Source organism: Diabrotica virgifera, chromosome 4, assembly GCF_917563875.1.
Source record: "Diabrotica virgifera virgifera chromosome 4, PGI_DIABVI_V3a".
NCBI classification, from domain to species: Eukaryota; Metazoa; Arthropoda; class Insecta; order Coleoptera; family Chrysomelidae; genus Diabrotica; species Diabrotica virgifera.
Genome location: NC_065446.1, coordinates 74,687,899 through 74,712,381, shown reverse-complemented (window position 1 = coordinate 74,712,381; position 24,483 = coordinate 74,687,899). Strand labels below are relative to the sequence as shown.

The window sequence follows — 24,483 nt, the reverse complement described above, 5'->3', positions numbered from 1 at the left end:
TATATATATATATATATATATATATATATATATATATATATATATATATATATATATATATATATATATATATATATATATATGCTTTCTGTTGTTTTCCGGGTTTGACTCCGCGTTGAATAATTTTGGTTTTGAGAAAAACCATTATTTTGACCTTTCTCAAAACCAAAATTATTCAACGCGGAGTCAAAGCCGGAAAACAACAGAAAGCACATATAGCTCCCGCGGAAACATCAAGTGTAACATATATATATATATATATATATATATATATATATATATATATATATATTGATGTGATCTTGATTATTGATCTGAGATAATATTCTTATATGTCACTTAATTTAATCAATGTATTAATACTAATCTAATTAATTAACCAGATCACATATCAATATGTTTTCAATCTCAGGGCGAATTATAAATTAATTACTTACTTTCGTGGCTTCTGAATATTTCTTAATGGTTCCTAATCGGGATAGAAAAGAAAAGAGTAAAAAAAAATACACATATGGGTTACAATTATAATCAAAATATTTTTTATTTTATTTAAAAGGCAATCAATGCTTAATATTTGCTATTTCTTATTATTCTTAAACATAACATTTACAAATGGGAATCTTATTTCCTTTTGGTTTTCAATTGAAAGTTTTTATTAACATTTAACTATTAGGAGTTATTAGGAACAACCCTATTTAAGTTTGATGAAGCTTTTCTGATATTATTGATTATGTTATTCAATTTTTTATGTGGAATTTAATACGAAAAAACCCATACATTCATGTCCAAAAAAATGAGACTGACCTTTTCCTGGTGAACTGAAAATGTCCTCACACAAGACCCGTTTCCTGCTATCCTTGGCTGCGATCAAACCTCGTCCTGGCTTCCAGTAATGTTCTCCTTTGAAAAACTAGCTCAAATAGCTCTCGTTCCTGCGTCTGTCGTGATGCTGTGTTCTACCTTTCTCGAAACTGCTATCAGCTACCGGGACACTCTTGGCTCAAGGAGGTTCTTTTACTCTCGACCTGGCCTACTTCTCGTTCCACGATAGATACTCCACACTCACGGAACTACACCGGCTTTCTCACTCTCCGTACTCTACTGTCTACTACTCGACTTCACTTCTCGACAGCTCAAAACATTCTGATCTCACTTTCTCATCCATTCCCCTACTTTCTAAATATCCCTTCCAGATTCACAAATCAATCTTCCACCACCAACTCTCATTCGTAATATTCCTCAAAACCAATTTTTAATCTTTCTAAATATGCTTAATGGATTTCAAAAGAAAATATTTAATTCCCATTCTAAAATACTTTCTAACTATTTACAAATTTTAATGACCTATTCTCTCTTTCAAATGAGTCTTATTTAGCATAGGCTAATGATCGAAACCTTCCGCGAAAAACGATAATGAACTATCATCTATTTCACTGAGTTTTATTTAGCATAGGCTAATGATCGACCTTCCGAGAAGAACGATAATGGTACGCGTCATTCACTTTGTTTATCTAAGCACATTGTTTCGAGTTTCGTACGCTTATTCTAATCACTTCTTAAAATTAAATATAACAATTTGTTGTATACAGGTTGTTCTAAATTTATATGCCCGAGGTTGAGAAAATTAAAAATATTTTATATTAAAGTGAATTTTGTTTATAATTATCAAATTTTAATTTTTATATCAAATAGAAATATAACAAATCCCCGCCTTGTATTCGATAAAATTTATCTGCATTTTTAAATAAATTTTCTCGAGGCAAAACCAACTCCCTGTATATTTCCTTACTTTAATCTACGTCTTATACCCCTTCTTCTTGTATTACTCTAATTAGTCCCACCTGTAGAGTAATTGTTTCCTTATTTTCAGTGTCCTCATCCTGTGTTAGAGTGTCGGCTATTATGTTGTCTTTCCCTTTTTCCCATATTAATCTTCTGTCTTTTTCCTCAGATTTTTCACATACTTTTATCGTGTATTCTGCATCCTCGTTTTCATATGCCTCCTCTTCAAATGCCACTGTTTCGATCATATCTTTTTCGCTTTCATTTTTTTGCTTTATTTCTTCTTCTCCTGAGCTCGTCTCTTCTTTTGAGGAATCCCAGGTTTCCTTTGTTTCTGATACTCTCAAATTTTCTTCTTCTGGGCTCAACTCTTCTTTTGAGGAGCCACAGGTTTCATTTTCTTTTGTCTTTTTCTGACTTTTTCTCCCTTTTCTTCTTTGTCCTTGCTTCGTTGCCAAATTCATTTCCACTGTTTGTTCTTTACCTGATTCGTCCGTATTTTGTTTCTCCTGTTCCTTGTCCTGTTCTTCTTCTTTTTCTTCTGTTAGATTCATCGTATTATTTTTAAAATCTATCACTACATGTTTTTCTGCCAATTCGTCAACTCCTACTATCATGTCATGTGACATGTTTGGCATTATTACACATTGTAGTGCATACATCTTCTTACCCAGTCGTACCATTACTCGTATGCCTTCATTTATAGTTGCCAATGTCCGTTTGTTTGCGCCCACTAAATTTACCCTAGGTATTTTGTAAATTAAATTTGTTAAGTTAACTTCTTCTATTAGTTTTCTGTTGACCAATGTTATTTCAGATCCAGTGTCTATCATAATTTTAATTGGTTTCTCGTTGATAAATCCATCCACAAATTTTAAATTAACTCCATTTTTCTTTTCGTTGTTTCTTGCCAATTTAATAAACTCCTTGGGGTTACAAAAGATTCCTGTTTGATTTTTGGTTTTTAGTGAGCGCCGTCGTGAAAAAACGCCGGTTGCTCATCGTTGTTTATATTTTCGTCATAATGTGTCTCTCCGTCATATCCATCTGTCTGGGTATTATTTACTTCTCTTCTATTTTCTCTTGGTCTGTCGGATCTGTTTCGGTTTTCTTGATATCCCTGTTCATTTTGTCTACCATTATTTCTGTTTTCTTGATTTGAGCGTGTGGTGTTTCTATTCTGGTATTCTCGATTTCTGTCCTCATTCCATTGCCTATTTCTTTGTTCATAATTTCCTCTTCCGTTGTCTCTATTTTCGTTTTCCCTTCTGGGATTAAAATCTCGTCTTGTATAGTCCCTCCTATTTTGATTTCTATCTCTGTAATCCTGTGTTTCTCGGGGCCTGTAATCTTCTCGCGACCTTCTTGATTTTGTTTCTCTTACACGTAATTCTCTTATTTGTAGGAATTGGCATAAACTATCTATGTCTTTGTAGTTTTGCAATGTGATATGGTCTTCCAGCGTTTCCTCGAAATTTCTTGCAATCAGTTCGACTAATTGTTCCGATGAGTAATTATATTGTAAATGTTTTGCATTATTGTAAATTTGCAAAGCATATGTCCTTTCTGATACACCCATCCTATCATTGTATTTCCCATTTTGCAATTCCTTGTTAATTTCCAATTGTTGGACTTTTCCCCCGAAATAATTCAAAAATTTTTGTTCAAATTGTTGCCAATTGCCGAATTCTTCTTCTTTACTATCGAACCATAGGCTTGCTTCATATTTGAGATGGTTTCTGATAGTTTCTTTTGCTGTTTCGAAATTTCCGATGTGCTGTATTTTCTTTTTCAGGCTATTTATGAACGGCACTGGGTGTAATCTTCTTACATCCCCGCCAAACCTTATCTTCACGTCATCTGTGCTATGTATAACCATTTCTCTTCTTTCTCCGACATTTTGTTGCGTCCGGTTTTCGGTGACTTGTTTTTCTATTTCTGTGATTCTTTTTTCCACTTCTTCTCTGTCTACTTGAATAGCATTTTCCAACTTATTTTTCAAATTTTCTAGTTCCTTTTTCTGGCCATTCGTTAACTCCTTTATTTTATCTTGAATTTTCATTTCTTGTTCTTTCATCTCGTTTTTCATTGTTGTCAAACATCCTTTTACTTCCTTTTCATACTTTCCTATGCGTTCCTCCATTTTATTGTTGTTCTCTTCTATTGCTTGTTTTGTTTCCTTCTGATTTTCTTGCATTATTCTTTTTGTTTCATCTATTGCTTGTTTTGTTTCTCTTTGATTGTCATCCAGTTTTTGTTGTGTTTCATCCATTTTTTGTTGTGTTTCATCCATTTTTTGATCCGCTTTATCCATTTTCTTTGATGTTTCATCCATTTTTTGTTTTGTTTCCTCCTGATTTTTATCCATTGTCCTTTTTGCTTCATCCATTGCTTGTTTTGTTTCTCTTTGATTGTCATCCAGCTTTTGTGACTGGAGTTGCATCAGTTGTAATAGTTTATCTATTCCTGATAATTCTTGCTGTTCTGATGCCATGATTGTCGTGTCTAAAATATCTTCTTGGTCTGAATGTTCTTTTTGTTTTTTGTTGTCCTTGCTTTGGCTTCTTGTCACAGACATTTGTTTTCAAGAAGTATTATCCCCGCCAAATATGAAATTTTACTAGTATGTTACCAAGACGACTTTTTTTTTTACCCAAATATTATAAATTGTCAATAAATATATCAAATGTAAATATCGTAAAAATAAAATATTAAATCAGTTATGTAAAATTTGTACCTAAAGAGATCTAAAATTTTATGTTATCAAATGTAAGTATCTCACTTTTTACCACAGGCATATAAATTTTCAAATACCGGCTTTACTCTTTCTATCCTTCAAATTTGCCACTAGAAATACTTTACAATGCTTTCCACGTTGGACGACAGTTGATGTGATCTTGATTATTGATCTGAGATAATATTCTTATATGTCACTTAATTTAATCAATGTATTAATACTAATCTAATTAATTAACCAGATCACATATCAATATGTTTTCAATCTCAGGGCGAATTATAAATTAATTACTTACTTTCGTGGCTTCTGAATATTTCTTAATGGTTCCTAATCGGGATAGAAAAGAAAAGAGTAAAAAAAAATACACATATGGGTTACAATTATAATCAAAATATTTTTTATTTTATTTAAAAGGCAATCAATGCTTAATATTTGCTATTTCTTATTATTCTTAAACATAACATTTACAAATGGGAATCTTATTTCCTTTTGGTTTTCAATTGAAAGTTTTTATTAACATTTAACTATTAGGAGTTATTAGGAACAACCCTATTTAAGTTTGATGAAGCTTTTCTGATATTATTGATTATGTTATTAAATTTTTTATGTGGAATTTAATACGAAAAAACCCATACATTCATGTCCAAACAAATGAGACTGACCTTTTCCTGGTGAACTGAAAATGTCCTCACACAAGACCCGTTTCCTGCTATCCTTGGCTGCGATCAAACCTCGTCCTGGCTTCCAGTAATGTTCTCCTTTGAAAAACTAGCTCGAATAGCTCTCGTTCCTGCGTCTGTCGTGATGCTGTGTTCTACCTTTCTCGAAACTGCTATCAGCTACCGGGACACTCTTGGCTCAAGGAGGTTCTTTTACCCTCGACCTGGCCTACTTCTCGTTCCACGATAGATACTCCACACTCACGGAACTACACCGGCTTTCTCACTCTCCGTACTCTACTGTCTACTACTCGACTTCACTTCTCGACAGCTCAAAACATTCTGATCTCACTTTCTCATCCATTCCCCTACTTTCTAAATATCCCTTCCAGATTCACAAATCAATCTTCCACCACCAACTCTCATTCGTAATATTCCTCAAAACCAATTTTTAATCTTTCTAAATATGCTTAATGGATTTCAAAAGAAAATATTTAATTCCCATTCTAAAATACTTTCTAACTATTTACAAATTTTAATGACCTATTCTCTCTTTCAAATGAGTCTTATTTAGCATAGGCTAATGATCGAAACCTTCCGCGAAAAACGATAATGAACTATCATCTATTTCACTGAGTTTTATTTAGCATAGGCTAATGATCGACCTTCCGAGAAGAACGATAATGGTACGCGTCATTCACTTTGTTTATCTAAGCACATTGTTCCGAGTTTCGTACGCTTATTCTAATCACTTCTTAAAATTAAATATAACAATTTGTTGTATACAGGTTGTTCTAAATTTATATGCCCGAGGTTGAGAAAATTAAAAATATTTTATATTAAAGTGAATTTTGTTTATAATTATCAAATTTTAATTTTTATATCAAATAGAAATATAAGAATATATATATATATATATATATATATATATATATATATATATATATATATATATATATATATATATATATAATACTAAAATAAAAAATTTATAATAACTCGATATGGTATTGACTTACTAATCGTGGTATTTTCTTTCTATTGACTTCCTCTTTCAGTATGGGTAACCTATATTACAAATATATATACGAAACCCGATTTAGGCTTCAAAAGGTTAATAAAATCTTTTTTTTTTAGTAAAATTGTGGCTTATTTCCCATTAAAAGTAATTGATTATAAAAATACCACAAGAAAATAGCTTCAGAACAACAATGAGGATTTTCCTGTTGAAAAACACTTTTTATAAGCTCCGTAATTACCTCTTTAAAAAACGAATAAGGTGAAGCGTAGTTAGTCGGCAAATAGTAGTTATATTTTGTCCACAACAGTTTAACATAAACTCTTTTTAGTTTTCCCTTAGATAATACTTTTAAGTTATGTGCGGCGGTTTAGAGCGCTGGAATGCCACTGGAGTAATATAAACCTACACAATGTACCATTCCAGTGATCAATGTAGTCAAGTTGAATGGAAGAGTGTGACCAGTACTTAATTGTGACATTAAAAGCTCAGTTACACGATGCTAGTAACTCGTACGAGTTATGGCCGGGATACACGAGGCTAGTTTTTCAAGCTAGGATAGCAAGCTAGATATCCGGGTATCCTAGCCTGAGTTACTGTCTTGGCTTGGCGCATGCTAGAATGGTTTACATGTGGCTAGGAAATTTTCAGCCAGTAGCTAGTACTATTGCGAGGTCAATAGAGCAACAAATCCACCAAAAATGGTAAATATTTCTAAAAAAACAATGTTCGAGTGAACAGACACTTTGGAAACTGCGTCAAATTGCATTGGATGAATTAACAGAAGATTTATCGAAAAAATGCGTTTTGACAAGGCTGAGTCACGAATACACTTATCCTTGCAATACATTTGTACAAAATTTAAATTAATCTCGGCACTTAATTTTGGCATATTAGTTTTAGAGGCACGGGGTTATCTGTTTGAAAAACTAAAACAGGTTGACAATACGCACTTGCAGTTCGAAAACACTAGCTTTGCCAGCCAGACGAGGGTGGTACACAAGCCAGGATAGTAAAACCAGTAGAGGGGGAAGCAAGTAGCTTAACAAAATAGAACTCCATGCTATTAAACTATCCTAGCTTATGACACTGGCTTACTGTCTTTCTCACTAGCTTACTAGCCTAAAAGCTAAGCTAGTTCTGTATACATGAAGCTAGTAATACTAGCTTGCTAGTTTAAAAGCGCTAGCTTGCTATCCTAGCTTGAAAAACTAGCCTCGTGTATCCCGGCCATTACTGAGTCGAGTACTGGAGGCTAGTGTTTCACAGGGATAGTGGCGTCTACACGCTAAAGACTTCTTAACACCTAAACGAATCACTGGTGCCAGCTCCTTAAATCGTGTAACCAGTCTCTACGTTCATAGTGCGTCATACAGTCGAGTACAGTCAAACCCTCTTATTGGAATAGCCTTCGTGCCAAGCAAAAATATTCTTATAACCGGGATATACTCTAATAACCAATCATTGGTGGCTAGCCGTAATAAGTGTACCAAATATACGTAATAATAATATATACTATGTTAATATGTATATGTATATGGTTTTAGGTCTTTTTATGTCAATAATACAATAGCGTAACGTATTTATTAAAGAACCAAATTACATTATATTATGTGGATGCGTACAGTAATTAACCCGCGAGTAGTCGCGCGGTGAGATAGAATCTCAATTTTTATCCTTTTTCGCGATAACTTGATGAAAAATTTTGCAATTTTGAAAAAATTTCGTAAGTGCCTCGAGAAAGGGTGTAGTAATGCGTAGGAATTTTTTTTCTTCTTCTTCTTTTTGTGGAATTTATGGCTTTGGGGAGAGCCAATTAGCTTTAAACCCGCGAGTAGTCGCGCCGTTAGATAGAATCTCACCTTTCATCCTTTTTCGTAATACAGTAAAACTTGTCAGTAACGGCCACTAAAAATGAAAGAACTATTGGCCTATATATAAAGGTGACCGCTATTGCCGGTTTATGTAGTGTACATATAATTGGTTTGGGAAATTTTTAAACTGGCCGTTAGGACAGGTGGCCGATGTTGGAAGGTGGCCGTTAACAAAGGTCTTTTTAATAAAATTGTTAGAACTATATATTTTTAATATAAAAAGTAGATAAAAATAGTACAAAATAAAAATTTGTTTTAAATTCGTATTTTGAGATAGAATCTCACACGCGACTATCGACGTTACAGAAGTGAGCGCGACTACTCCCGGGTTAATATGAAATGTATGCAATATATAGATTATGTAAATATTTTCGTATTAAAATACATAATATACGTACTTATAAGAAAATTACTTATTTAGTCTTGAAAAATAATCGGTAATTGTAGTTTGATTTTTTTTTGTTACATAAAATACTAGTCATTTTTGTTGCTCTGAATTATAAAAATTAGAAAAATCTACAATGGTTTGGCCACCCCAAAAACGTTTTATAACTTTACAAGCTATTAGGATGGGCGAACTGTTTCTTAAAAATTTTATTACAGGCAACTGGGTGGCAATATGTATAGTTTCTAGACAAAGGAAATTATTTTACGACTGAATTTGTCGGTAAACGATGGAATTGGTACTCATAAAAACGCAATAAAATATTTAGGTACTACCTATCTGACAAACCCAAATAATATAAATAAAAAACAGCACTACAGGCCTTCGAAACCCTTGACAAGAAATTATAGTACAAGAAATTATTTAAATTTTTAGGAATTTCGAAAGTATAGGTAAAAATTAATTTGTTGACCTGAAATATATTCTAATAAACGGTATTGTCTTATGAATACGTATTCCAATAAACGGATAAATTTATTAAGGAGTAAATGGAAACGTTTCTTGACCTCGAATTTATATTTCATAAACCGGGATATTCCTATAACAGGTACCGGGTTTGACTGTATTACGTAGGAAAAGTATTGGTGAGGAAACCTACTCATTACAGTAAATAGGATTGCTTTCTATTTACGCGACTGCCATGATCACTTGCAGCAAGTACTATACTGGAATATAAATCAATAATTTACAGTAGGAGAGTACTAAAAGTCAGTACTTGGTTTTAGTGACTCGTCCGAGTTACTAGCATCGTGCCAGTTACTAGCCTTGAATCATTGTCACTATAGTTTTGAATTATTGGAATAACGTGGACGATATATCAAGTCCAGCATTGTACTGGATTAACTCGCTGGATTGCTGGACTGGTATAATGTGAACCTAGCATTAAGGCTCAGTTACACGATGCTAGTAACTCATACGAGTCATTAAAACCGAGTACTGACTTTTAGTACTCTCCTTGTGTAAATTGGTGTTTTATATTCCAGTAGAGTACTTGCTGCGAGTGTTTACGCTGGTAGAGTAAGTAGAAAGCAATCTGATGTACTGGAACGAGTAGTTCCCCCACCAATATTTTTCCCACGCAATACTCGACTAAGGTTAATAGACTGGGCGTAGGTTGTCTCGTAACTATAGACCAATCAAAATGCTCGCTTTTTAAAGGCGGGAATACGTCACCAGTACGACACTTCTGAAATTGTCATAAGTTTCAATGCTAATAAAAGGTTCAAAAACTTTTTGCAATATGTTTTGGGATTTTTTGGATATAGATAATATATTAAGTGGTTCTTATATTGATAATTATATCAGTTTTTCCCTTAAAATCAATAGACTGCCGACAAAAAAAAAAATAGAATTAATCTGAAGAAGATTTAACATTTATTGTGTGTTTTAAATGGAGAAAACAGTTTAATTCGCACAAAAACCCAAAACAAAAAATAGAAAAAGCTTAGCAAAATTACATACTTATTATGGTTTTTCTGGAATGTGCAGTATTTTATCATGTATGTAGTCATCGGAAAAAAAACTAATAATATAAATAATTTATTTTCAGACTAAAATAAAAAAAATTATTTGTCCTTCAAGCACTAATCCATTAAAATGTACCATGTATACGTATTGATTAAAAATTAAACAAATAAAAAATATTAAAGAAAAGTATATAGAAATATTCGGAAACGCAACCACAACCTAAAAAAGAGGGTTAGGTTTGAACCAAAAACAAAAACTGTCAAGTGTCAACCTTGACTTTGTCGTACGAGTGACGTAGTTCTTCCCCTGACCCTCGCTTCCGCCAACATAGTTACGAGACAACCTACCTCCTATGTATGAACCTTTAAATTGTGCTCATAATGAGGCGCCGACCCTCGCTCCCTGGTATCCCTCGTACTATATTATAGATCGCCACATGCATTATTTTAAATGCGCGCGTTCACCAAAATAGGCGAGGATACCATCCTTTGGTCTCCGTAGTAAACAAACCCGACTCGACTATATGACGCTATGACGCACTACCACCGTAACGTAGAGACCAGCTACTCGGCTACACGCCTCTAGTAGCTGGTACCAGTGAAAAATGTTGTTTATGACACTCTTTGATACATGTATCTAACAATTTTTTTTTGATAAATTTGGTGAAAACAATATGCATTAAACAAGATATACAAATAAGTCATTTTTAATTACAGTGCGGTGGAATAAGTGTTGCCACCCCCCTATTAACTTGTTTATTTTAAGAATATAAGCAAAGCGCTCGGACAGGTCGATTTTTAAACTAACCATAGTATATTATAGCATCAACGTTTCGAACTTTACGCGATCCCTCTTTAGGTGACAGGTATAACTTTGATTTTTTTAAATGGGAAAGTACATCATGTGATACCTCATTTTAAAAGCTCTTAAAATACTGATTTCAAAAATGTATAATACTTTAATCCTGTTTGAGAGCGTAGGCGCAAAATTTCGGTCGAACTCTTTTTAAACGCATTAATTTTTTCGAATTCTGAGAAAACTAATAAGTATTTTTAAAAAATTTTAACGCAGAATCAAAGATTAGATTATTACCGAGGGCTGACAGTCCCTTAGAATAAACAGAAAGTTTCTTTTGAATGATATATTTGAAATTAAAAATAACACTAAATTTTCTCTTTTTTTTACCACTGTGATTTATTAAAATAAACATTATAGGAGTTCTCAGGGACTTTGGACCATCGAGAATACTGTAATATTTCATTCTGCGTTTAAATTTTTCAAAAATATTTATTAGTTTTTTCAGGATTCGAAAAAAATGATTGCATTTAGAAAGAATTCGACCAAAATTTTGCGACTACGCTCTCAAACAGGATTAAAGTATTATACATTTTTGAAATTAGTATTTTAAGAGCTTTTAAATGAGGTGTCACATGATGTACTTTCCCATTTAAGAAAATCAAAGTTATGATTGTCACCTGAAGAGGGGTCGCGTAAAGTTCGAAACGTTGATGCTATAATATACTGTGGTTAGTTTAAAAATCGACCTCTCCGAGCGTTTTGCTTATATTCTTAAAATAAACAAGTTAATGGGGGGGGGGCAACACTTATTCCACCGCACTGTATAAATAATATATAAAGAATGTAACATCGCTATTTGCACTGAATATATTACTAAATATGTGAAGCCCGGTAAATTATGCAGAAAAGTGGCACCTTAACAAAATCACAAAAAAACACACAAAGAAAAAACTATAACTGAGCACTCATGTTCATTACTTAATTTTTCCTTGATTCCAATTTCACAGAAGACTGCATTGATCTATGTTGTTGGTGACCATATTATATAGACAAAAGGGCCTTACGTATTCATATTTGGAATTTTCGGTTTAAGAAACGAGAGCATATTGTCATGTGCGTGTATATTTTATCCCTAAAGTTGATCAGTGTGGTAGTGATGTTGATTATAGTTACTTTCGAGTATTCGTTACAAATCGTTACTTTTGTATAAAGTAATCATTTACAGTATTTGTTACTTTGATTACTATGATTACTTTTGTTACTTTTTTATTTGAGTACCGGTATTTCTCAGTAGGTAGGTATTTTGTATAAAGTAATCATTTACAGTATTCATTACTTTAACTACTATGATTACTTTTGTATTTGAGTACCGGTAATCATATTATTGAGAATCATATTTCTCAGTAGGTAGGTATTTTGTATACGTATTCCGATATAACAACGACCTTCACCGATCTGTTTTAAGTATAAAAATGATCTGATTACTATGATTAATTTTGTTACTTTTGTATTTGAGTACCGGTAATCATATCGAGAATCGTATTTCTCAGTAGGTAGGTCTGTATCGGTATTCTGATATAACAACAACCTTCACCAATCTGTTTAAGAGATAAACATGATTTAATTACTATGATTACTTTTGTATTTGAGTACCGGTAATCATATCGAGAATCGTATTTCTTAGTAGGTAGGTATTTTGTATAGGGATTCCGATATAATAACGACCTTCACGAAGTATAAAGTAATCAGAGTAATCAAAGTAGATACAATAGTCATAGTCGTTACTCGCTCTGATACGATTGGTACGAAGTAATCAGAGTAATCAAAGTAGATACAATAGTCGCTACTCGCTCTGATACGATTGGTACAAAGTAACGAAGTAATCAGAGTAATTAAAGTAACGTTTTGCCTCTCTGTATAGTATTCGTTCCTTTTGGTATTCGTAAGTAACGAGTACTTTGTAACGAATAGTTACTTTTTCAACATCACTACAGTGTGGTTGTAGAAAAAGCATTAAAGATAATGTAATAATTTGTTCAATAGAAAGTTTTGTATTACGGACTAATATTTGATTATTGCTTAACACGGAATATGAGATATGAAGTGGTTTTATTTATTGTATATAATGAGAGGGTGATACATCTGGCTAAAATTATCAATACTAGTTCTTTTATTTAGGCTGTTTGATGTTTTGGAATAAGTCACATTTTAAGAAGGGATGTATTAGGACAATTTTGTTGATTGGAAAGTTTTGATCTTTGTGCAATCGATTAGGTGTTTTGTTGAAATGGCATATTGTGCAAGGGCACACGAGGTTTTGGTCATCCTAATTTCGCTATTGTGCGCTGCACAGGGTATATGACAGACAACATTACTGCCGTGCTAGGCCCAAAGGCGGTAACTAACATTTCACAAAATGGTGGCAAAATCGATTTCAAAATTGAGTGCTAAAATTTTGGCCCGTAAGGGATTTATGGACTAGCTAATAGTTTTTATGCATGGATGTATGCCCCAGTTTATTAAGGGAACCATTAATTATATTTTAAAACAAAGTTTTATATAAAAAGAGGTAGATACCGCTAAAACGTTTTATCAAAACTTACTATAAAACTAAGCCTATTAGCGGTATGTGGTTTACAGTTGTGATTGATATGAAATAAAAAGCTTTTCTGTGTATTACAGTTTATTAAATTGAAAGAATTAAAGTACTATTAAATGTTATTATTTTGTTGAGCTACAATATGACAACAACAAATTGACAATATTTAGTTGTAGTTATATCTGTTTCTTTCAAGAGTCAATAAATACATATTGGTTCATTAATATTAATGTTCTATTTGTGATTCAATATAGACAATTTCATAGACCACCAAACAACATAATTTTTGTCTGGTACATATACAAAACCTATTTAGTATTACAATACAATGGTATTACCTCATAATTAATATTTTTTATAAAATCTTTTATAGTGCGTCTAATAATTTGGGCAGAACTGTACTTATACTAAACAGAATTCGTTCAGATTGTTATAGATGTTTAAACATCTGCTGAAGCGTTTTAAAGAATTCTTCAACTGTGAATGTGATTGTAAACCATACTTTTGACTTTCTCAGCTATTTTTATTTTGTTTCTTAGCGACAAAGGTTTGCTATTTTACGACAGGCCTGAGTTATTATAGAGCTTCAAGATTTTTATGATCGCCGACACCTGCCCTAATATTATTATGTATTGTTATATTATTGGGTATTTCACAATATTATATTTGGGAAAATACCATAATTTACAGTAATTAGGGCAAATTTTAACATTTTATTAGTTGTATTGTACAAACTAGTTATATGTTATGATTAAAATATGATGACCATTGTCTTTTAGACCGAAAAATACCTAATTATGGGATATATAAGATTTTTAAAATATGCAAACAAATTTTTGGATTATTATCCAGATACCTGACGCATTCTTAGAAAATTTATAAAGGAATAAAACCAGCATTTTTGTATAAAACTTACGTAAGGAATTCTCAAAAGATTAAATAAAGATATCCCAAATCTACAATCCCGTATCTATAATAGCATTGTATAACTAGACTACTAGGCATTATCTAGTTAAACAATGATATTAGCTTGTATTTAAACAAAAAAAAATGCAATCAATGGGACTGCTAATTCTAATCCCATGTACGACCAACAAATGGTTTAAACATACAGAAAACTGAAACAAACCTTGAAACAAAGTATGAAACAAACCTTGCGCCTGTATAGGCTGAACATAGTTTTTTTTTCACCTCTTGTAATTGCTTTAAAATAATTTTTTCTCTTTCTACAATATTGTTTTAGTGGTATCACCTCGTGGTTCACAGCTCTTACTCGACTCTACTTGATTTTCTAAAAAAACATAATATGTTCCTATTTTAAGTCTCTTTTTCTAAAAATGTTTGTGGACAGCGTGTGGATATATTATTAAGTTTCTAAAACGTAATTAAAAAAAAGACATATTTTTTAAATATGAAAATATCTTACTGCCTAATTCAAGATATAAAAAATCATCCACTTGGGGCAGATTCATATTGTTTAGGACAACATAATTTGGTTAATTCTTGAAATATTATAAACAAAAATGAAAATACATTTCAATAGATATAATAAACTCGAAAATTTCTTACCATCCTCGCTAATTATTTCTTTTACTAACTATCTAATGCCATCCCCTCTTTGTGAACACACACACACAACTCTTTTAACTAACACAGTAATTTATTGTAAAGTTAGGCCGAATTTACTTTGTAATACTAAGGCGATTTGGCGGTTTCTAAATGTAGGCGTAGCATTCTTGAAAGTAGATTAGCGGTAAGTGCAATATGCTAAGGTATATGGACGGCAACTGTAGCAGATACCGTCAAAACGCCATAGTATTTAACATTTGCCGCCAAATGGCTTAGTATTTTAACTGAAAAGTGTAGATACCGCTAACAAAATTGCAATTTTATTTAAAATATAATGCTTTTACAACTCCAAAAACTTTATAAATATATACTAAATACCCTATTTTACCTAAAAATACAAAAATCTCATTTTCGATAAAAAATCAGTTCCCGCCTTTGGGCTTAGCACGGCAGATTAGTGCTCTTACTTTAATGATTTTCAATATCAAATCGACCGAAAAGAGTGAAACTGTCTTCAGTAAATATAAAAGAAAAACAAGTGAAATATACTTAAGAAGAAATAGTATTATATAATACCAAACGTTCTAAGCAACCTTCTTTATTTCAGAGTGGACATAGAAATGTATGGAAAAAGAAAACAGTCCTAGATAAAATAATATGTAAGAAATTGAGAGTTTCATTGAATTTTAAATTTAATCTTTTTTAGGGCTACTTACAGTGAATCTCCAATTTCCAGCCATCCTCTAGGACCACTGACGAAATCATTTTATTTTCTGCTTTACACGCGAGGTACTTCCCATCGTCTTCTTTTTTGGGTACGAAGGCCAGAGTGCTCGTAGTTGTGTTGCCATCCTTAGAAGTCTAATAAAAGATAAAAAAGAAATAGGTATTATTAGGAATCTTTTGATAATGATAAGTTTAGTTAAATACAAGGAAATTTTGATAAAATAAATTTTGCAGGCTACATCTGATCATATATTTTATAGACTGGAGAATATATGGAGAATAGTCTAAAATGTTCAAGTTTATATAGGTGTATTAAGCATAGCATGTATTTCAAACCAATATTTATTGCTATCTATGTATTATTATATCAGATCTACTGAGCTTTATCACACTAATCAATAGGCAAATATGCAAATTAAAATATATGAAATATGCGCATAAATATGCAGTATTTTACCCAAAAATATGCATGTTTATCTAGAAAATAGGCAGGTAATAAAAACAATATTTACAATATTTCTTTATTTACGATCTTCACAGTCGTAACATGTAGGTAGGTACCTATGTATTTTACAAACCAAGCTTATGTAATTAAATATTTAAGTATTTTAACAAATAAATGATACGGTTCATTCTACAAATATACGACTGTTTTGAATTATCGCGACAACGAATATTTTAGTGTGCAATATAAGAAGTACAAAAGTAAATGGCTCTAATAATTATTCCAATAAACAACAATGTAATTTGCAATTTACTTTCGTTCTTCATATTTTGCACAATAAAATATTCGTTGTCGAGGTAATTCAACACAACGAGGAATTGTGGTAACAATAAATTATCAAATGGTGTTCAAAATTTTAATTTTTTTTTTAAATTTAGATACTGCAATAGTTGGTTCTAAATTAAGCGGTTCGGAAAATGTCCCAGCTAGTACCTAGGTACTTGAACCACTTCATAAAGAACCTGGTAACTGATAACCACTGTTTATTTCCATGGTTGCTTTAAATTCTTGAAAAATTTCCTTTCCAATACCTATGTATGACTTTTAGTGTTTTGACACAATGATTCAAATTCTTTTATTAAAAATGTACTATCTAATTATTTATTAAAAATGTAATGTTTTCTAAACAAAACTATATAGTTTGATTTTATGAATGGCACTGAACTGTTTATTTTCGGCATTTTCAAAGCACAATAATTATTCACAATTACAAAGACACTTGTTCACGGATTATTTTACAACAACAGTGAAATGGACCGTCAAAATAAAAATTTTTTCCTAGAGATATAAATTGGCAGATGTTGGAACCCCTGTATCAAGGACAAAATATGACAAAACTATGTATAAGCAAGTATCTTTTATTAGTTACTACATTCCGATACCGACACCAAAAATTTGAATACCAAGAGATTATAAAACAAAATCAAATATTGAGATTTTCAAGCTATTTACCTGAATAAAAAAGATATGTATCTATAGTTACAACTAAAATTTCAAATTATATGCAATTTATGCACATTTATATAAATATATGCCAAATTGTAAATTTTTGCATTTTTATGCATAATATGCAATTTGCATAAGTCTACTAATCAATCACCCTGTATGTACCTATAATAATAATATAGTTTTGCTCATATTATGTCTTTGATTTTAAAACATTGAATAACTGATACTTAACAGTCAAATTTACTAATAAACAAGCCGAAAATGCGATTATTATCATAAAGAAAACTTTTTTTAATTGCGTATTTAAATTCATAATACGGAAAATGGCTATTATAAAAAGTTGTTTAGAATTAAAAACTACGTTTTATTGTGCAATTATATCCTTTTAACTGCAATAATGTAAACTATAAAGTTACTTTATTCTAGAGCGAAATTCATATTTTTTTACATGCCTCGTATAAAATTGATAAAATTTGATATATGATAGTTGTATCTTAGGTTTTAGACCATGAAGAGCTGTTTATGAAGAATAACTTTTCTTCGTCAAATTAATAATAAAATATTTATAAATGAAAATGATTTAAGGTACCTATCCGTAATTTCTGAAACATTTTCAGATTTTTTTATTCTTCTTCAGCTTCCTTCCCCTATCGGAGGTTGGAAATCATCATCGCTATTTTAATTTTATTGGCCGCACTTCTGAATAATTCTAATGAGCTGAAACCGAACCACTCTCTCAAATTTTTTAGCCAGGATATTTTGCGTCGTCCTGGGTTTCTCTTCCCTAGTATCTTCCCTTGCATAATTAACCTAAGTAATACGTACTTCTCGCCCCTCATTATATGACCCAGACATTGAATCTTTCTAATTTGAACATTTTTTATGACTTCACATTCTTTCTTCATTCTTTGTAACACCTCTATATTAGTTACTTCTTCAGTCCACAATATTCTGTGGATTCTCCTGTAGCACCACATCTCAAAGGAGTTTAATTTTTTGATTTCAGACTGTTTTATTGTCCACGCTTCCATGCCGCATAGTAAAGTAGAAAAAACGTAACAACGTAGCATTCTTGTGCGGATCTCTAGATTAAGGTTACGGTTGCAAAGTAAGTTCTTCAATTTTATGAACGTGTTTCTTGCCATTTCTATTTTAGATCTGATTTCTTTTGTTTGATCTCCATCTTCGGTTAGCCACGTTCCTAAATATTTATATGTTGTTACTCTTTCGATCGTTGTATTATTGATGATCAGGTTATCTACATTTTGTGGCTTTTTTGAGAATATCATTGATTTCGTTTTCTTGAGATTCATTTTTGCAGTCCGTACCTTTCACATGCATTGTATACATGTTGTATTATGAACTGTAAATCTTCCATATCACTTGCAAATATGACCGTATCATCCGCATATCTAATATTATTAATGCTATTTCCGTTGACCAAAATACTTTCCACAATATCCAATAAAGCTTCTTGAAATATCACTTCACTGTAGACGTTGAATAAGAGTGGTGAAAGTATGTACCCTTTCACCATTTGCATGCATTTTTTTTATTAGAATAATGTAATTGCATATATTAAAACGTAATTTTAATTTAAAACAAATTTTCATAACAACAAGCTTTTCATTATTGTAAGAAATAAACGTGTTTATTATTAAGCGAAATTCATATTTTCTGACATGCCTCGTATAAAATAGATACAATTTGATATCTAATGGTTCAATCATAGGTTTTATAACATGCAAAACATTTTATGAAGAATACCTTTTTTTATAAAATTAAAAATAAAAAAGTTACCCACAATAAATTATGTATCCAACTTCAGTAGACACGCTGTATATAATAACATAAATATAATAAATATAATTGGATAAACAGCTCAAATAAAAAGATAGTAAGCTTCCATTTAACATTACCTTCATCACACTAAGAGGCTACCTACAGTAGCGATCAACAGGTAGCAACAAACGCGGTCCAAGATTGCGGCTGTAATTTTGAATATTTTGTCGAGATAATTGGCACACATATTCGTAATATAATAAAGAATGGCGCTGCAGAGCCCAATTTGAGAAATATATTAGTATGTGGAAATTACTCTGTAATTAAACAGAATATTTAAAAAACGAGCATGTACCGCCATTAACAAGAAGAAAATAATACACTTTATTCAAATAAACCTTTTTATCCCATGCCTAGATTTTGTGTAAATTTGGACCTACTAAAATTTTTTATCTCTAGCAATAAATCGAAGATATTATACTTAATAACTAATTAGGCATTTAGTGTCCGCAGTCATATAAACCCAAACAAACAACAACTAATTAGGCAACATAGAGAAATTGTCACTGTCATGTTGACAAATCTACTCTACATAAAATCTACTCCTATTACTATTATTGAGATTGAAGCTAAGGAACCACCACTTACTCTACGTAGACAGTTTTGTACAGATAAGTTTGTAGCTAGAGCTATTTCAAAAAGCGTCAACTACTTAAGGACTATTCGTAACTTGAATATATTAGATTTAAGCCACAAATATTGGTGTACTAAAAAAACCCCCATATACGTTGAAAGCTATAGGAAATTGACAATGTATGAACACCAAATGTACAAAAATAAAATACCTCCAATTTACACTAAACCTCCTGAAACTCTCTTTTCCAAGATAATACAAACAAATTACATGGATTCAAACCTTCCAGGCAGTATTATCAACAAAATAATTAAAGACAAGTGGCCTATGTTTCAATATATTTTTACTGACGGCTCCAAAATTCAAAATAGAACCGGAAGTGCAATATATCACTGGAATTCTGAATACAAAGAATCATGCCGATTGCCTAATGAAGCTTCAATATATACTGCCGAATTATCAGCTTTATTACTTGCGCTAAAATATATAGCCTCTGTTGGTATGGACAATTATATCATTTTCACCGATTGTAGAAGTATTGTGGACAAACTCACTTCTATCCAATCGACAAAAAGTCTAAACCACATTGAGATAGAAATTAAGAGTCTATATTATGATATTACTTCCTCGGGCAGTTCAATTATTATTTGTTGGGTTAGAGGACATTCTGGAATATTTGGAAATGAAGAAGTCGACAAATTAGCTAAATCTGTAGCTTTAACCAAACGAAACATAAACAACATACTTCTACCAGTAACCGATATAGATAATATCAGTAAAAACCTTTGCAAACAAAATTGGCAACCTGTATATAACCAAAGTACAACGTGAATAAATTTTAGAAATTGCCAACCACTAATTCCCAATGAGAGATGGTTTAAACAAGAATCAAATAGGCTAGTTATAAAAACAATAAACAGAACGAGGTCAAATCACGCACTAATCCCAGCATACAAACACAGCATAGGTATCAGTGATAACCCATATTGCGCCTGTGGTGGAATGGGAGATCTACAGCACCTCATATTGGAGTGTGGACAGTACAGACAAAATATTAAAGTGATGTATGAAAAGTTAATTGATCTAAATTGTCCTTTACCTGTCAATTTAAACGAAATTATTTTTCCAAAAAATAAGCAGACGTTAAAATGTCTTTACCAATATGTAACGTCCTGTAAATTTAAGTTTTAAATGGGCTTAGATAATAAAATTAAAAATTGTAAAAATATCACACAAAATTGAAAAATGTATCCATTAATATATTATAACACCCTGTAAATTTAGATAATAAGTAGGCTTAGATATTAACTTAAAATTGTTATTGTAATACCATACAAAAAAAACAAATAGTCTGGCTAATTGGCTATGTCAAAGCCATTAATAAAAAAAAAAATGTTGACAAATCTGCATCAGATTTTCTCTTATCTGTTCTGTTATCTCTTATCTGTTCTTATCTGTTCTTATCTGTTATCTTTATCAATATCTGTTCAGTGCAGTAGTGTATTATTTTAAGAATTCGTTATTGTTGTTTCGTAGGAAAGTTGTGTTTATTTGTAGTTAATTTATTATATTTTTGTGCAATAGAACTAATTTCTTGGCCTATTTGAAAAAATATATTACATATTGTTAATTGTGAGTTTTAGTTATATGTAGGTAGGTAAATATATTTTACATAAAAATATTTCGAATTTTAATGCGAGTATATAAAGTTAGAGTGCCTTTGGCGCTCTATGAACTAAATAAAATAAGACAGCTCCTGTTTCGCTTCAAAACGAAATGATTATTTATTATTATTATTTCGAGCAAATATCTATGCTAACATAAAATTTTCACCCATTTTGGTTTATTTTTATAAATATTTATTTACTATAAGCAAATTGTTTTCTATTACTTCCATTTAGCGCACCTATGAGTACAATTATCAAAATATTGATCTTAGAATGTCAAAGATTACCACTGTCGCCAAAGTTTCGCAGACCTTACAGAAAAAGTATTATACTATTTACCGAATTTATATTGATGACGCGCTAGTGTATGCTCTTAATAAATAAGATTTATTCTTCTTCTTCTTCTTCAGTTTATTGGCCTCCACCTACTTGGGTATTTGGCCAGCTCATCGTCTCGTAATAAGGGAAAAGTCCCTTATTCACTTACAATTTGGAGTTAGTACATTGTACAATTTGCTTCTTCTTCTTCATCTTCTTCTTCTTGAGTTAACTGGCAATTTTGGTTGGTGTGGGACAAACATGACAAGATAAAAAAAATTCACGCTGGGGGCAACTGTCTATCAATACACAATCTTTTTTTCTTCTTTGATTTAGTAGACATTTTGAGTTGGCATGGGATAAATACAACTAAACTTTTTTTCAACGAAATTAAACTTTTTTCTCTCGGGGCAACTGATTTATTTATAACTGAATAAGATTTATTTATTTGACATTTCAACTTGACGTTTATGTGTCAAACAAAACAAATTTTGTTTTACAGACAGCAATTTAGGATCCTGATCATAAGAGTTTATAGCCGATGTAAATCGAAGTCACGTGCTATAGTTTTTTTTGGTATACCTATTTCTCATTTGCATTTTTACGTACATTAGGTTTAATGCTATTCTAGCAGTGTCTCTACTGTAGGATTCTCACAATATCTATATTTGCCAAAAGACCCTAAATTGCTGTCCTGAGATGCAAGTTGACTTTTGAGGTCGAAAAAAGTTGAGATATCGAAATGCTGTTTTCAGATTTGGATTCAAGAAATAAAACTAGAGGAATACATCTGTAGGTTGGCTACAAGTATTGTAGGGGCGGCGACGCACGAAGGAACGAACAGACTTTGCGAATTTATAAACGAAAACAAAATTTTCGTTGAAAATTACATACATCTCTTTCACTATTAAATAAGAACGCTACCAAATATATGACGGAAACTTATAAACATCATATATGAGAAATTCTACATCGCATTTTTAAATAATTCGTGACTGTGAATACATGGGATTACCTGAGTTTTCCGTTATGCAATGCAAGAAGCAATAAACCTTTGTTATTCAGTATTATAGGGGTCGCTTTTCTATCTGGGTTCATGTTATTTCTGTGTTTATGTTTTTTTATCCTCTGCTTGTATATTCGCACATACACTCACCTGCACGAAAAACGGCACCCCACAAAATGGGCCAATTTTGTTGTCTCGAATTTCCTAAACCTGTTGACCGATTTAAGTGCTTTTTTAATATGTTATGGCCTTATTCTTTAACAATATCGCTGTAATGATATTTGAAATAAATATAATGGTAAATTTTTAGCTAGAATTTTTTAGCTCTTGTTGCTAGAATGGTAAATTTTTATTGTATACCGGGTGTACCAATCAAACTGTGTTTTTTCGCATAGTTCAACACACCCTGTGGACTACTCTATCATTTATAAAATACTGAAATTTAAACCCAACTATAGCCTCAGGTTTTCTTAACATCTTGTTTTTTAATTCATTGGATAATAAAAAAGTTAGGTACTTTAACAACTAGCCATGCTCTTCATCAATACAGGGTGTTTCTAAATAAGTGTGAAAAATTTTAAGGGGTAATTCTGCATGAAAAAATAATGACCGTTTGCTTTATAAGCATATTATGTCCACAAATGCTTCGTTTCCGAGATACAGGATGTTGAATTTTTCTTACAAACTGACGATTTATTTATTGTTCTAAAACCGGTTGAGATATGGAAATAAAACTAGGTAGGTTTTAAGAGAGAGTTATTGCGCATTTTTTGATATGCAATTAAGAATTTTATATTCTCCATTGGCGTTCATACTTGTAATATCACGTGTAATACTACCCGTATGCAGATCGTAAGAGCTCTCAGATATTCCGTTTTCAATATCCCAATATGGACTTGAGCTGGACATTGAAACAAGAGCAGATAAATAAGTTAAAGTAATTTTAAATGTGATGTTACATAAGGATCCTTCAAATACCATAGACACAGAATAAAATTAACACGGAAATATTTCAAGAAATAAGCAAATAATTCAAAATAAAACACAATTAAAATAATAAAGTTACAATACCTGAGACACGCAATGAGAGGATAGCGATATGAAATACTAAAATTGATAATACAGGAAAGGATTTAAGGAGGAAGGAATGTGGAAATAAGGAGAGGTTGATGGAATAAAAAAATAAGGGAGTTCTTTAAATGCGGTTCAGTAGAACTCTTCAGAGCAGCGGTAGATTAGGGATGGCGGTTTTGAACAAAACACCGGTTTTCGGTTATACCGGTTTTTTTGCTTACGGTTTAACCTGGCGGTTATAACCGGCCAAAAAAAAACGGTTTTTCCAAAAACCGGTTTTCGGTTTTTTTAATCCAATAGGTTACAATGTTACATTAACAATGCACTTTAGTTTGCGATACTCCACTCGACTCGATGCTCAATATCAATATGATCAAAATTAGTACTATCGAAAGAACATCAATATTAATATAAATAAAACACAATTTTTAATAAGACCATTTTATTCTATTAATTATTATATTTATTTATTATTTTATTATTATTATCTATATTTATTGATTATTATTAACCTTTAACTACCCGCGCATCAAGTTATAACATAACTACACGCGTGGCGTACTTTATACGCCACAAGAAAATACGCTTAAAAACAGCAGATTTGTTTTTTTTTTTGAAAAATATACACTTAGTTGTATGTTATAAACCTTATTCAGCATCAGTGAATACTTGGAGTTCCTTCTCAGTAAGCCAATTGGGATTTATATCTGGAATCATGGAATAACTGGATTCCATGATAAATAAAATTACTGATAAAAATTTTTCGAAATGTGATTTTTTACAGGAGAAAAAGTATTGTTTATAAAGAAAAATATATTTTGTGCCATAACGACTAAAAAACAGTTGAAATATGAACTTATATTACTACTTATATT

At 31.5% G+C, this 24,483-nt stretch overlaps 1 protein-coding gene across 1 annotated transcript in view; it reads right to left on the bottom strand.

The window, feature by feature from the left end:
* LOC114335279 (nephrin-like) overlaps positions 1–24,483 on the bottom strand; it is an 838,863-nt gene that overhangs the window by 289,961 nt on the left and 524,419 nt on the right. The window contains exon 5 of the mRNA XM_050649180.1: positions 15,665–15,809. Within this exon, the coding sequence (XP_050505137.1) occupies positions 15,665–15,809 (145 nt within the window). The remainder of the gene's footprint in view (positions 1–15,664; positions 15,810–24,483) is intronic.